The following is a 16,582-nucleotide window of genomic DNA, read 5'->3' as shown; positions in this document are numbered from 1 at the left end:
GTGACTGAGAGCAGATGCTCAGTCAAAAGAGTAAGTACATGTTAATATATATTAAATGTCTGCTGCTTGATGTACACAGATTTGATTAAACAGAGATACTTCTCAGCTGCCAGCAGTTGGTGTTTTTCTAAGCCAGAGGTCACACCTTTACACATGTAATAAAGTCTTCATTGTGTTTTGTCTTCAGTGAACTCAGGATCTGTGCTATTGCACTTCTCTGTATTTCAAAAAGATGTGTTGTTTTCCAGAGTTTTAGCCTTCCTGGTTTGATGCCTCCTTTTTTTTCTCATTGAAAGTCTCATTAATAGCTAATTTATATTTATTTCTCTGTGTTTTCAAAGACTGCCCAGAGGGGCAGACCAAAATTGTGCATGATCCACAGAAGTCCCACAGTACCACATCCATGCTGGCCATCACCCAAAAAATACCACTGGATCTGCCCCATTTACTGAGGGGCACTCACAGGTTTGGCTGTCACCAAATGTCCCCCCTGCTGTTTGTTCTTGAGTCTCATTAGAATGCCAGAAATGTTTCAGTGTCCCAGGATATTGAAACTCTTGGGATGATCTTACTTAGTGATCATTAGTGAGAGTGATGGGAAGAATGGGCAGTGCATCCCCTGTGACAGTGTGGGGCCACTGCCCTCTGATGTGTCTGCTTAAAACCAAGGAGTTCTGCTCCAAAGGCTGCAGGAGCCTTGGCACCAGCATGGGGCCAAACCATTTGTGTTGGCATGTGATTAGGATGGGTTATGTGCAACTACTTAGATTTGTTTCATGCCATCCACCAGAAAGCCAGAGTTTGAAGTGTTTGTTTATGGAAGACTGACTAATATTATCTTTTTATCCTTATTTCTATTGATCAGCTGTCAAAGCTGTGATTACCAGTCAACCTCACAGGGCTCTTACTATTGAAATTAATGGAATCTATTAAGACAGATCCTTTCCCAATTACTTTTAATATGATCCTTTTACCCTGTGAAGTTTTGCTTTGGACCTGGTATGAAAGCTTCTTTTTGACTTCTCCTGGTTTAATATAACAAGAAATACCAGCTAATCACCAATATTTTTTCTTTTTTACTCTAAATAGGATAATAGAATTCTTTTAACTAAACATAAAATCAAATTTCTTATGTACTAAGTCAGTGGATGTGTAACACTGAGTAGATCAGAGTGTATAACCAGGATGTGCCACATCACTCTCAAAAATTGAGTGATTTGGGAATTAGTTATGTCTAAGTTAAAGAGTTTTGCATGCCTGTTTATTTAAAACCTCGATGACAGAGAAATACTTCAAAAAGGAAGAGAATACTAAAATGTCTGTTTGGAGATGTGTATTTTACTTAATGTTTCAATATTAAGTCAGGATTGTTAAATGTCAGATATCACAGTGATAGAAGAAATCATTTTATCACTTCATTTTTATTAATATTTTAGTCTGTTCCATTAAATACCAATATTAATTAACTTGACTGCATAGAACGATTTTTAGATCTTGGGATCTTAACTTTATAATTTGGAGAGGTCCTTTGGAAAATGTGATTCCCATAGGTGTGTTTGTTTGTGAAGGTGAGCCTTTTATGGCCTTAATCAAGGGGAGTAGTAGGTGAACTATTAAGAGATCTATTTATTAGACTTCTCATAGTAATAAAGGAAAACGAGTTTGTTAGAATCTTGGTAAAATATAACAGCAGTTTAATGACATTTAGTTTAGGGTTTTTTTCTGATTCTTGGTACTTTTTTTTTTAACTTTTGAAAATTGTATGGATAAGAATCATGCCAGTTATAATCTGGGAAATAATTATAGTTGTCCTGTCTCGGTTTGGTGGTGATGGTGGCCTGATGTCAGAGGAAAAAATATAACTGGGCCATGTGACTGTTGAAATTAGAAATGCTATTACAGGCAGAATGTTATTTCCATAGGCAAACATCTTCCCTCCCCCACATCAACACTTCCTCTGGGAGTTCTAAAATGCAGGGACCACTCTCCTTGGTCAGGCACTGCTGCTGGGGCTGTGCAGACCTCAGTGCCCACCACACCCCAAGGATCAGCAAACCCTGGGAGCTGCTCCCAGCACCTCCAGAGGAAAGCTTGGAGATGTTGGCAAAAGGACAAGTGGGGTGCACAGCCCTGAGGCTTTCCTCCAGATCAGTATTCATGGGGAAAGTGTGAGAGAAGAGGTCATGGAAAAGGCTACTGGGTTTTGTTCCAGCTTCTTCCAGCACATCTACAACCCAGTAAATTAGGCCCATGGAGGATATTTTCAGTTTAATCCTTGTTTGCCTGCTGTTGTTTCATTTCTAATGTTCATCTGTATTTCTCTGACCATTTGTGTGTCATGAATTGTTAATATTTGCTTACTGTCTTACAGCAAAAGCAACATCTTTCACAGTAAATAGAAGGGGTGAAATCAGGTGTTGGGTGTATTTGGGATTTTTTGTGTGTGCCTGGGGAGGGGTTGCTTTGGTTGTTGGTTTGGTTGTTTTTTTTAATATTTCTGGCCCAGGCATCTCTTTGAGGCTGTTGATAGAAAGCTGAAAGCCATCACAATACAGAGTGGGTAATTAAGTGCACTTTGTTGCACAAGTTCTTGCTAGAGATTGACAATTAGACTATTTACAACCATTTTAGGGCAATTTTAACAGAACAAGGAATATTTCATGTTAAATTAATAGTAGTCATTAAATGTGGTGGTCAAATAAAGTAGCAATCAATTATAAGAACAATTAACAGGAATATGGATCCCTTGTTACTTTTTATTTTTGGAAAACTAATTTGTAAAACTAAGTTACGATCTTTTTTATTCTTCCACAGAGCACAGTTTGTTGGGTTGATGCCACTTCCTTCAGCTTGATTACATTAATTAGGCAAGAAACATACAAGATTGCAAGAGGTTCCATGTTTTTTTTCTCCCTGTTAGTTTTATTTTTTTTTATCTTAAGAACTCAGTGTAAGATTCACTTTTAAGCAATTGCTTGCTTTGTAATAATTCTTTTTTTATTGCTGTACCAGGTATTCAGCTCTTGTGATTGCAGAAAGGACAGAGTGACAGCAGGAGTACTTAATTAATTTTGCTTCAGGAATTGGTAACTGAGTGATTTTAGGTGAACTGAAAAATGCCAGGTGGCATTGGGAATAAACATGAGATCCCCCAGCTGCTGCCTGAATTGACAGGAGGCGTGGCTGGCATCTGCTGATGCTCTTGCATCTCTCTCTGGATATTTGGGAAAACTGTTTGCTGGATTTCCAAGTTCGAGCCCAAATGACAGAGTAAAGGCTAGAAATGAATTTGGATGCCAAACCACTGCAATGTCAGTTCATGAACTGCATGACACACACGTTCTGCAGGAGAGCTGCTGTGGGCCAGGGGGATTTGTGGCTTCAGCTGTGGCAACTGTGGCATCTCCCAGAGCCTCTCCTCTGGGATCTATTGCATCTTCTCTGGTGGCACTGGATACAGGACTGGATAGGGAGTTCCTCCTTGGTCACTGCTCTGTTTAGCCTGCACTGTTGCTTTCTCCTTGCTGCCAGAGTCAGGGCTCTGCTTCTCCCAGCTAACAAGTGACAGGAGCAGAGGAAACGGCTTTAGGTTGCCCCAGGGGAGGTTTGGATTACATAGCAGGAGAAATTTCTTCACAGGAAGGGTTGTCAGGCATTGACACAAGCTGCCCAGGGAAATGGGCATCCTGCAAGTGTTCAAAAACGTGGGTGTGTGGTTTAGTGCTGACCGTGGTGGTGGTGCTAGGCTGCTGGTTGGGCTTCATGATCTTAGACAGCTTTTCCAGCCTGAGCAATTCCGTGGATGCACGGACACGTTTGCCCTTGTTGGTGATCAGCAGGTCATTGGTGTGGTTTGGCTGGAGCACACAACCCTGGTCAGAGTTCATTCTGCTGCCTGCAACAAGAGCTTGGCCGTGGCTCGTGTGCTGTCCCCTGCAGTGGCCGCAGAGAGGCCGGGCTGTGCCCCACGGCGCTGCCTGGCCCTGCCTCGCCCAGCCCTGGGCCCTGCAGCCTGGGAGTGCTGGGGGCACACCGAGGGGCAGCTCAGGGTGCACCTACTGCTGAGGGAAGGGAACTGCAAATCTTAGACTGCTTTGTTTGAATTTCCTCCTTCTCCCCCTTCATTTGACTTTTATTTGTGTTTTTGGGTGCCTCTAGGAATAACACAGAAATGGAAGACCATCAGTAGCATTCCAAGATGATCAATTTAGCCAGACTTCAAGGAATTTTATTTTGCAACAGAACTTACTGAACTTTTGTGCTACAAATTACTTTCTGATCTTTCAGTGGCATTCCTAACTCCTTATTTCATATTTCAACCAAGTCATGTCACATCAGGGTCTTTTGGGGGGGGGGAGGGAGAATTCAGTGCCATTATTACTTTCAGCTGCTCAAGTCTACTCCTTTGTGTGTAGTTTACATCCTTTGCAATGTATGTACACTTAATTTTTTCCTCCTATACTCCTGTACTAGCCATAGTTCTTCTCTCTGGTAGAGGGAATAACAAAGCAGTTAATTTCTTTTGTATGTTTGCTTTTGCTGCCAAATACTGGTAAATGCAATTTGGAAGCCGCTTGCCAGATGGAAATAAGATGAAATTGCTCATTCATTTCCCATGACAATATAAGGATGTTTTTGTTCACTGTGTGTACACACTTGACAGAAATTGGAGATTAAGGCTCAGGCTAAGGTAGGCTAAAGTTCACCTAAATGTCTGCTTTCTCCACACTGTAATTCAATGTACTCCTTTTTATCTCTCTTTAGTTTTCATCCTCATTGTATTCATGACTGACAGTTTTTGCTGTTAATTCTTTATTAAAATTATTCATTGATAATTTAATGAAAGAAAGGAATTTCATATGAACTGGACATTTCAGCTCATAATAAAATGCTTTAACAGCTTTAATATCATTGAATAAAATAATATATATTTAAAAAAATGAGTCAGGGTCACTTCTAATGCTGTTCAGGAGCTAAATTAATGAGCAGGTGTAAAATGATAATTTTCAAGAAAAATATACACTTATTTCTTTACTACAGAAGTGCAAAAGTACTGATGGTAGATTTTTTTTCTTAATTAGGGCTCAAAAGCATTTCAACACATTTGTGTATGTTCTTTGCCATGATTATCATTAGTCTTGCTTAATGTGTTTTAAACTTACATAACATTTTGTTTAGTATACCGTGGATGGATTTTAAGGGTTTCAAGCAGTGGGATTAGATGAGCTCCCAGCTGAAGGTCTCACTGAAGGTACAGCTGGAGCTGCACATGCTCTGGGTAATGGCAGATCAGCAGCAAACAATGCCTTGCAGCATCTTGCATCAGCTTTTTCCCTCTAACACTGATAAACAAATGTATTATTACTAACTTAATAGAGCACTAAATTAGGAAAAAAAGTTGTATGGTGTTGGTGTTTACGTCTTTGTTTTCTGGTCTGTGTGTTCTCCTTTGGCTTTGTCACATTGGCTCTCTTTCCCTTTCCCTCTTTTGTCTACCTGAGATAAATTATAAAGAAAAGCCCAGCCAAAACTTTCTACAGGTCTAACTAGTGTGAGATAAATATGCATTAGTGGCTATTTTGCCATTTCAGTGACTGTTAATTGTTGGTTTGTTGGGTTTTTTTAATGCTTGTTAGTTCTTACTTCCTCCCAAATGAATGGGGATATCACTTTAAATAACCAAGAGTAGAATTTCCTTCATTTCTTGAAAACAGAAACACCACACGTGTATCTCTGCTTGTGTGTGTGTGTATACACATATTCCAGATAAGTCCAAATATTCATCTCAGTAAGTGTGTGAAATGGAATTAACCATCCTGAAGAAACACAGAGATGTAGGGTAGGGGATTTCAAATGCTTTGCATAAAACACAGCAGCCGTGCATGGGCTTGGTCTGTTAGCCCAGACATGGGGATCAGAAATACCAGAGGACAACCTGAGGGGCCCTTGGAAGAGTGAACTCTTCTGATACGTGTGCTGCTGTCCTGGGGGAACCAAATACTAGGACTTGTGGGCTCTTACTGAGACTTGTGAAGGAGATACTTGTCTCTTTTTGCAAAGAATGACTTGCTAGAGGGTCTGGACAGGTTCAGCCACTCACGGGAGGGTTCTACCATCCTTCAGGGCTGCTCATGTGGTGCAGGACTGATGCAGATTTGAGCAGTGAGTGTGTTCTGGGGAGTGGAACTGCTGAGCCGTGACTATGGAAGGCTGAGTTTGCACCAAGCCATACTTAAAGTGTGGAAAAAGCTTGTCATGCTCTGAAACAAGAACAGCAAACTTAAACAGGATGCTGGGGTGTGGATGGCTCAGCTGGGAGTTGGGTAGGAGCTGGACCCTGTGGAACACGACTGCAGAGCTGGGCAGCTGACCTGTTCCTTTCAGTGTTCTATTGCTTCACCAGGTGTGGTCAGAGTAAGGAAGTTTCCCCTCTGCTGCTCGTTTTGTTTTAAACTCTGACTGTTTCTGTCATGGAAACCTGGGGATGGCAGTCACCAGCTCTCAGTGCTGTCTGCAAGGCTCGTTGGTTTGAGAAAAAAGCTGATTTTGAATGAAGATGTAAGCCAGTACTGTTATCAAAGTGCTGTAATGAATAATCACAGCACTAAACTCCAAGGTCTGTATGAAGTAATACAGCTGCTTTAGCTTCCAGATTGATTTTTCATCTTGCTTTTCTGAGCTACCCTGTGCTGTCTGCTATAAAATCCTTCCTTCTTTCATCTCTCCCTTTGGTTCTGTGGCATCAAACCAGAAAGTGTCTTATCTTTAAACAGGCACTTGTGAGAGGAGAACCTGACAAGGGGCCGGAGGTTGGTCAGCAGTAGTGTATTGGATTCTGAAAAGTATCAAGTATCTTTTTAATTGAGTTAATTATTTTTCAAAATTCCATAATCTGTGGCTGTTACAGCTGAATCACTGCTGAAATGGACTGTGTGATCAGAGCCTCTGGCAGGAGAGGGACGAGCATGGCTTTGGAGAGCTCTCTGATGCTCCATGTCAAGCGTGGCTCAAGTGGTGGAGAGATTGTAGGAGCTGTCTAATCTAGAAATTTTAGTAGTGTCTCTTTCTCCCTATGAATTTGGGATTGGTAAGATTGGTGTTGATCCTGTATTGTGACTTTAAGAGTCACATAAGCATCTGGTTCTAGTGTTTCTCTGGTTTTTGTGAATAGTCATGAAGTTAGCGTTGAAGTTTTGTGTGTGGAAGGATAAGAACTTTTTGGAAAGAACATCTTCTCTGGTCTTTTTCAAGTAGAAAAAATTTAATCTGACCCAGACAGCTAATATTTATTAAATGGATGGTCCATATATACATATATATAGTAGTGGGGTTATAGCCTTCAGGCTTGAGTAGGTCAGAGTGGCTGTGGTTTGTTATGAAATGTTTGAATGTGTGATCTGCTGTGGTCTAAATATAGCTCCTAATTTTACAACCAGTATGGGACTGTACCTGCATACAGGTTAGGAGGGGTGATAAGGGAAACTGGTTCTTTGCCCTGTACAGGCAGAGTTCCCCTTGTGAATTCTGCCTCAGCTCACCCTCTGTGTGTCTGTTTATAAAATGTGTTTAAACCCCAAACCACTTTTCCTTTTTTTGGTACTGTAGCAGCTGAATAACTGAGCACCTGTTTTGCATTGGGCTGGTGTAACACCTTTGCCCTTGAACTCTCATTCACAGAGGTGTTTCTCTCACCTGGTAGATTCTCACAAATCCTTCTGATCTATGAGAATTATCACTGTAGGAAGTTCCCTTTCTGTGAGGTGATACTTGATAACAAAACCATTTGTTACTCCTGCTTTCTGTTCAACTCTCTTACCTCTGCACTTTGCAGGCCGGGGGACTGGGACCTGTGTGTTTTATTGTAGGTGGAGACAGAGCAGGTTTGGCTTTGGTGCTCCCAACTACTGAGATGAGTCTGGTACCCTGTGGGCGGGTTGGAAGGGGGTGTGGTGTTCAGTGCTTTAAAGGCTTGATCCATGGAGATCTGGAGGGTTTAACTCTTAAACAGATCAAGTTTGCAATAGATCACTCATCTTCTTGAATGATCTTTCTCAGCTGTCTCAGTGGACACAAATCCAGGCTTTGCAGTGTCTCCTGTGATAAAACAGAACTCGTAATGTTTGTTGCCTTCCCATGGGACAGCTAATTTTTAACTCTTGGGTGGTTTTTTGTTTGTGTTGTTGAGCACCTGGTCTTATTTCCTCGTTTAATTGAGAACAATTAGTGATAAGGGCCTGATTACTTGATGAAGTGTCACTTTAGGATTTTAAATGGAGCTCATTACAGTTAAGGGGTCAGTGCTGGTGGGAAATTCTGAGGTTACCTGGTGATGTGTAGCTCAGGGCTTGTACAAGCACCAAGCCAGCTGCTCATGGGAGGCTTGCAGGGAAGCACAAGGCAAGGGGAGAGCAAGGCTTGGTTTGTTGCTGAATCATCTTTTCTGTTCAGCTTTCCCTGCTTAGGCTCTTTAGAGGCAGCTGGGGCCGAGGGCACTGCCTGGGACTGGCTCAGTGAGCACTGGCATGACCGTGCCCAAGGTAAACTGATAATTCAGGGCTATAAACCAGCAGAATTACTTTATGCCAGATGCTTTCCTAGTGGTAATGGGTGTAAGGAGACAAATACCTGTTTTCTATGTTCTTTTCTCTTTTATTATTACTAAAGAGGTTGAAACAGAGATTTTGTTTTTCTTCAAGCTGAAAGTTAACATTTTTTCTTAGGTGATGCCTGTAATGAAACCTGTGGTGGCTCATTGCAGGGCAACAAGAAATAGTGCTCAGAGAGCAGAACCATATTCAGTCTGCTTGAAACTTCATCTTAATTTGACTTTCCAGTTTTTCAGTTACTTTTGAATGACTTAAAATATTCATTAAGTTCAATTAATGTTAAGCACATCAAGATTCTATTCCTTCAGTGCCAAATATGTTATGTGATATTTAAAAGGAAATAAATCCTTGTTAATGGGTTTACTTAATGCTTAAGAAAATTCTGTGGAAATTGACTGTTTTAAATTATGCAAAAAATCAGCTTATATTTTAGGTACTCCAATGCCACAATTCTTTCCATATAATTTAAAGTGCTGAATATAAGGCTAGCAAATCTTGCTAATTGAAAAGAAATCACTTTGAAATATACACTATTTTCTTAGTTAGTTTTGCTCTTTACAACTGGCAGTGTAAGTAATTAATAAAAACATACTTTTGTTCAGTGTGATAAATATCAAGTGATTTATGTTGTCGGTTTTGGATGGAGAACTTATTAATATTATTAATGTTTCAATAGAGGGCACTCATGTGCTTTGAGGTAACACCAAATCTCCACGTTCTTAAAAATGCTTGCAATAAATTGGAGCTCAAGTGAAATTTCCTGGGAAAAAAATACATAAATATTATTTGATAGTGCTTGGGAAAATTCCTTACTGTCATATTTTTATTTCTTGTTCCTTTCAATTCTGGATGTTTGCTTTGTTTGTTTGGATATTTTACAGTAGGTTGAGACAGTGCAGTCATTTTGCCTTGAACTGATTGTTAAAAATGTATTATTATGGCTTCCTAATGGACTTACTGTTAGCTAAGATTGAACAGTTGTAATAATGAATAGAATTTAACAAATACCTACTTTCCAGCCAAAAAGCCTGTAGAAGAATCAGAAGAAAAGAAAGCAGCTCAGTCAAAGAAGAAGATCAAAGAATTAAGAGTTTTGGATGGAAAATCTGCACAAAATTTATGTAAGTGATGTGAAGGGTATTAGGTCAATATCTAAGTAGCATCTACATCTGGCTGGTCATAGGTTTTCTTTTCTTGTTTACATGTGCAATTGCTTTTTCTAAGAACTGCTAATTTGAGCATGAGCCTGAAATTCAGAAGTGTTTAAATACACGTTTTGAATTCACTCTAACTTGGGGAAAATGAGAAAAAGTAACATGAAAAATTATTTCGATTTAATGAGCTACTGGGGGTTTTTGTCAGTTGATTCTCTCAGTTATTGCTCAGGGCTGAAAGTACAATTAAATGATGATCATTAGTATGGGCAAGGCACGGTGCTGGTGGAGTTTGTCAATGGGGTTTAGAGGCCGTTCCTAATTGTTCCTTCTGGTCAGAGCAAGGAAGGAATAGAGGTTCAAGAGAAGATATTACCAGATGGGCTAAATAGGTGCAAGTACTACTGCTACAAATTGTGACAAAAACAGCCCACTTGTATTATTTAACTTGCTTCTTCCCTCTTTGATTATGGGGGGAAATCAATCATTAAGAGTAGTAGAGTCTTTTATTTGAATCAGAAACACCGTAAATGTCACGAGTCCAACTGTGCCCATGGCAAATAAGTGTGTAACCCCAAGTGTGTGCCTGCTCATTACCACACTGGTGAGCATGTTTTCATGAGCAGAACATGAACTATGACACAATTGATAGGAAACTTCACATTTTGAAAACATGGGTGCAGGATAATCAGCCACAGTAGCTAGGCTGAGTATAAAGTACTTTGTTACAATATTATGCTGATCCATCTGTTAAGAATTCTTTGTAGTTTACTGAATGGGGCTCTCTGGAGGTTTTATAACATTCTGACATCAAATTGCTTTGAGAAGTCCATCTTTGAAGGGTTTGTGTTATATGTGTCTCTTGTATAAGTTCAGTTACCCTAAAAGGTGGTAGAGTTAGGACATTTTTTATTACTTTGCCCAGCTCTTCATTGCCCCTTTGATGTGAATTTTTCTAGAATATCATGTGAATATCATTTATCCACTTGCAAATGCAGTACAGCTATTCACACGTGGTTAGGGAAGCCAAAAGAATAATAGATAAAGTCTTCTATTGGCTGAGTATGTCTAAGTAGGAATGCAGATGTCATTCATAAAGAAAAGGCTTTATTGCTAAGTAACATTGCTAGGGAGCAACTGAGACTGATAAAAAGTTAAAAATGTTGTCATAGTTTCATTTCTTAGAAAGGAAATTCATTTTAAGTCACACTGCAATATTGTGCCTATCTAGCATTTGTTTTATATGGAAGACTTCTTAACTGTGAAACAATTTAGATGAAGATATGATTTTTGAGTTGCTAGAAATGGTTTGCCTTTGTATATCATTCTTTTTGCCCTTTCTGATTCTAATGATGTATTACTGAATTTCAGCAATATTTTTGGGTTCCTTCCGTTTGCCTTATGAAGAAATAAAAAATATCATTTTAGAGGTTGATGAAGAGAAGCTGAGTGAATCCTTGATTCAGGTATGTGAAAATACCTCTGCTTTTGGTTATAGCTCATTTTCCACGTAAAAATGGCATGAAAGGTGTAAGAATTCAAGAGTCAGAGTGGTGTGGAGTTGCTGCAGGTCCCAGCTGTGAGTATATGAGTTGTGTTTACTGTTTCATTGATTTCACTTCTGCTTTTGAATATGGTCACATGCAGCAGTAAAACTGCCTTTCAAAGCCTCTGCTAACAAAAGAACCTTGGAGTTTCCTGTTCCAATAGGAAATCTTTGAGAATTCTAATTTTTCAGCTTTGAAGACAAGCTGAAGATGATTTAGACTGGTGCATAATGAAGTTTCATGAGGCTTCTAGTGGAAGAAGCAGCTCTGTAACAACTCTGCCTGTCTCTAGTGAGAGATGAAACTCCCTGAATGTTTCAGGATCCTGCTGCAACTCCAAACCTATCTGTAAATCAAACCTGCTCTCTAACTGTTTTAGTCTCATTTTGAGCCCCAGATCTCTCTCAGCTGGAGAGAAGAAAGGATGGGAGTGCAGCTTCTTAACATCCCTCTCTGATTTCCTCTGTCTAGGGGGAGAGTGTTCATGGCCCCTCGTGGTCTCTGAGGAGTGACAGTCCAACAGGGAAGCATGGAAAACCTAAAAGCTACAAAGACTTAGCTCCCCAGCAATACTGTTGTTGTTTTATTTGATATCATACAGATTAGATTCTGGCTACCACACTGGCCTCGATTTATCCCTTCATCCTTCCCTGTCTTCTGTTTGCACCTTCATCCCATTCCCCCAAGGTTTTCTAAGTTAATTTCTTCTTCCTTTTTTGGACCTGCAGAATGGTTATTCTGGGGACTCTGGTCTAAACTGAGTTGCCTCAGTATTTGAAAATAAGTGCAAAATCCTAATTTTACTGAGAACTTTATTGATCAGAAATGTGAGATGATATGATTAATAAGCCTACAGGTTTAGTAAAATCAGAAATCAAGGGGGAGGAAACAATGGCACCTTGGTCAGCTGAAGTGCAGAGTAGTTTCAGACTGATCTCCTCTACTGCAAATGTAGCTCAGCAGAGCAGCTACACCAGTGATAATTCAGCACTGTTTTGGTCACAAGTTAAAGTGACACCCTCTGGGCTCCTATGAAGTAAATGATCTTCATCCCAGCCAGACCTGGGTGACCACAAAATGTCACTGCAAGGTGTGTTGGGTCAAGGGCTTCCAGTCAGGAGGATAATTTTATTGCTTTTGAATAGTCTACTTCTACAACCTTATCTAAAATACTCAGTACATTTCTCAAAAATGAATTTCAAATAGAGAAGCTGAACTTAAAAACTACTTAAGATGATTGAGGGATAGAGAAACAGCCTCCAGAAGGAAGCAGAAGAGATTGGCTTGATTAGCTCAGCAATATAAATAGCTGGCAGGATATGAGCACGGCACATCTGTTGGGGAGGAGAGGGATGTGTGAGAGCATCAGGGAGAAAAGCTGAGGTGTGTAAGCAGAAGGTGATGTTAGCTCCACAATAAATGACTGTGAATTGATCATGGATGCAACTATGCAGAACTCAGTAGCCTGGAATCTTCAGAAAATGGGTGCTTTGGAGGTTGTTCCCTTTCTGAAGCTGCTTCCAGCAGCAGGGACATGTAGCTGATAACCTGGAAGAGATTCCTCTGTATTTCACAGGATAATCCTAGAAATCAGTGGGGTAAATGGGCTGTATCATCTATTTCATATTCACTCTATTCTGGTTTATTTTTATCTTAATCTGCCAACTGAGCTATTAACTAATTTACCAGTTCAACAGTTTGTAATACTACTGATTGGAAAAATGGTACAGAGCAAAGCTTGCTTTTTCTGTGCTTGGCAAAACTCACACTTTATAAAAATGCACATGTAGAAACTGCTTTGTTCTAAGTCAAGGTGTGGAATTGGAATGGGTATGGCATAATGAGCAGATAGCCAAGTGCTTTTTCCATTTTGCTTCTCAGGCACTTGCTTCTTGCTGCTTTTTAAACTTAAGGTGTAATACTTAAATAAATTGGATTAATGAGTTTAAGTACATGGTAGACTATGTACTGTTGGAACTCTTCCTTGGGGAAAGCACTCTAGGAAAAAATGTTTTCCATTCCTAGAGTGTCTTAGAGGGAGTAAGTTCTTGTAACCAGTTGTCAAGCACCATGTCTGACAGAATTCAGGACCTTGTGCCAGGGAATAGCAAGTGACAGTTTCAGCCTCTTAATGTCAACCTTGGATTCCTTTTAATGTTCATGTAAACCATTTTTATTTACCTTATTTTTATTTAAACCTGCATCACAGTGAACACAGCAGGAAACTGCTTCTTGAAGTACTGACAGGGATCTGAACATGTGATCACTGAATGCTTTATCTTCATTTTCAGTTACTCAGTACATGCAGTGAATGTAAACATACAGATGTGTTAAAAAAGGCACTGCAGTGTGAGTAGAGCCAAATTCTCCTTGTTACAAGGGTAAGATGAGTTGGTCTGTTGGCTCTGGCCCAAGAAGGGATGTGGATGAGGAAAAATAAACAATCAAGCACATTAACAGATATTGGTTGCACAGCTGAAAATCCAGCTGGGTTAGTAGTAGGTACTTGTATTTCTGCATTGATGGAAAAAGTGTTGTACAGTAAGTTTATTAATTTGCAATGAAATCTACATTTCTGACAAACACTGTGAAATTCTGGAGGACAACATTTGGTAAACAGTCCAACTAATCAAAATAGATTAAGAAAATTGCATTAGTTAATGTCTTTGATCTTTACCAGCATTAAACAATTAATCAAATGAGCAAGAATGTTTTACAGATCCTTCCTTTTTTTTTTTGCAAGTAGAAATCTGTGGGACATGGGTTTGGCTTAGTAGGAAAGGAAACATAGTTTAAGCACAGAGCTACAGCTCAGTTGTGTGACATGGAGGGGAATCTGATGTTTCTCTGTGCCACGTGTGTTGATCTCTGCTTGCTGAGACAATCAGTAGCTCCTCAGTGAGAGTATAAAATTCTTCCTGTAACAGGGATGTTTTGTATGAGGCTGCCTGTCATCTTTATTTTGTTTTTATTAGGATGGGTGAATGTTTGATTCTTTCAGCTCGGAGAATTAAGTTTGTTATCACTTGCAAATTTGACAAATTAGACTGATGCCTTTTCCCAACTTGGGCCTTAATGCCTCCTTCAAGCCTGGCAGAGTGATCAGTAATCAAATTCTCAAAACAAATAAGAAATATTGCAAGAGTGATGGCATGATTGGGCTGGTCTAAAAATAAGACAGCTCTACCTCTAATAGTACAGATTTTTTCCAGTTAAGGTTTTTATAGCTGAAAAAAAAAGTGCTTTTGCAGTGCTGGTTGCTTTTTTAACAGGCACATAACTTTTCCTATTGATGCTTGCTTGATTATAAATTTGGGTTTTTTTCCCTTAAAATCAAAACAATAATGGTATTTAATTGGTATATATATGAAAATTTAAACACAATCTACACTTTTACTGAGTATTTAATAAAAAACTATTCTTCAGTCTTAATATAAATATTTTACATATTTAGCATATCTGTATTTTGAGCATTTAATAACTCACAATTTTCTTTGGGGACATGAATAAGATTTCAAGCAAGTTCAGCTTTTTCCTGAGCTCCTGTATATTTGCCACCCAAAAGATCTGTACAATTTTGGGATGTTGACCTTTTTTGTATAAGGTATTTTTAAGTGTACTTTGTGCACAAATACTTTGAATGTCTAATGATTGTAATATTTTTTTTGCTAGTTTTGTCATGTTTTACACAGATCAGTTATTTCTTGATTAATATTTAATGAGCAAGGTGCAACCATTGGGGCAAAGAGATTGTCAACAGAAAAAACTCCTTGATGCTGTCAGACCCTGAAAAATTATACTCCAACCTTTTAATACATTCTTCAAATCAGAGACTGTAGCAGAGGAGTTGATGTCTGTATTAAATAATTGCTGCTTTGATTTGATGTTTATATAATGTTAAAGCTGCATAAATAAAATAAGCATCCCCTAATTTCCTCATGCATTTCCATGTTGTGGTATTTTAGGTGTGTTATTTTTAATCTCTGAGGTAGTTTAATGTAACAAATTTGATATAATGCCTTGTTTGTTTTAGAACCTGGTGAAGAATCTTCCTGAGCAGAAAGAACTCAATGCCTTAGCTGAATTAAAGGATGAATATAATGATCTTGCTGAGCCAGAGCAATTTGGAGTTGTGGTATGTATTAGTGCAATGATTGACTTCAGAGTTCCATTTTGTCACATAAAAAGAAACAAACTTAGGGATAAAATCTTTTTGTTAGTGTTTTGCAAGACCTGCAGTAGGAAAAAGTTACTGTAATAATTAAAAAAATCTCTTTAATATGTATATGGCCAACCTGGGCAGGTCCCTGACCAACCAGGGTTGGAACCAGATGATCCTTAGGGTCCTTTCCAATGTGAACCCCTCTGATTCCGTGATTCTGGGTGGTTTTCTGGAAGGAATTTCAGTAAGCCATTAAAAGCAACAGGCACTCCTGTGCCAGACCAAGTCTTTTGTCTGCATGTCTTGCCTTGAATGTTTATTAAACAGTTCTGAAGAACCCTCTGGCTTCAAGCAGATAAATTTCCAAGAGTCCATAAAAGACCCAGTTATTCCATGCCATTGACAACTCCAGTAAATTTGAAAGAGCTACTGTGTCCATATCCATATTTGATATGTATGCATACACATATAAAATATCTGTATTTATACAAACACAAACCTGCAAAACAGCTCGAGGAGAGGTGTGAATTTACATTAGAACTGAGCTGGAGCTGGTGTGGTGCTCTTTGCAGCAGCATTCAGCCCCTGGATCTGTTCAAGAGCAGGGCTGTCGGGTCTTAGAATGGCTGGGGCCTCTCTTGGAAGGGAATTCCAGCATTTGCAGAAGTTACTTAATCCATGCTGGTGGCTGATGGTGAGATACTGACTTACTGCCAGGCCTTGGGAATCACTTTCTGCCTGGCCCTCCAAAGACTTCCTAAGTCTTTAAGCAAATGAGTTCCTGTTTTCACTTCCCTTTCACAGCCTAAGAGATTAGAATGATGCTGGGAGCCTCTGTAACGTGCTCAGGACTTATCCCCAACTCCACAGGAGCTACGTTTGCTCTTGCTGGATTTTTAAGGCATTATGTACATTAAAATGCATTAAAGCAGAAATAGAGGCCTCTTAAAAGACTTTTTTTTTTTTTTCTAAAAAGCTCTGATTTGAGTGTAATTTGGCTTCAGAAGTGCCTTTTGAGTGATTTTTTTTTTTTAAATTATTTTTCAGTTGGGGAAGTAACAGAATATGATTTGTCCTAATGAGATTTTGGTGGAGGATTTAGAAAATGAAAGA

The 16,582-nt window shown here is 39.3% G+C and overlaps 1 protein-coding gene across 1 annotated transcript in view; it reads left to right on the top strand.

Moving 5' to 3' along the window:
• Window positions 1-16,582, top strand: part of DIAPH2 (diaphanous related formin 2) — a 184,436-nt gene that overhangs the window by 54,063 nt on the left and 113,791 nt on the right. The window contains exons 19-21 of the mRNA XM_069015023.1: window positions 9,626-9,727; window positions 11,132-11,226; window positions 15,341-15,442. Coding sequence (XP_068871124.1) covers window positions 9,626-9,727; window positions 11,132-11,226; window positions 15,341-15,442 — 299 coding nt within the window. The remainder of the gene's footprint in view (window positions 1-9,625; window positions 9,728-11,131; window positions 11,227-15,340; window positions 15,443-16,582) is intronic.

Source organism: Aphelocoma coerulescens, chromosome 4A, assembly GCF_041296385.1.
Source record: "Aphelocoma coerulescens isolate FSJ_1873_10779 chromosome 4A, UR_Acoe_1.0, whole genome shotgun sequence".
Lineage (NCBI taxonomy): Eukaryota > Metazoa > Chordata > Aves > Passeriformes > Corvidae > Aphelocoma > Aphelocoma coerulescens.
The sequence above is the reverse complement of the archived record's forward strand: the minus strand, read 5'-3'. Positions and strand labels throughout refer to the sequence as shown.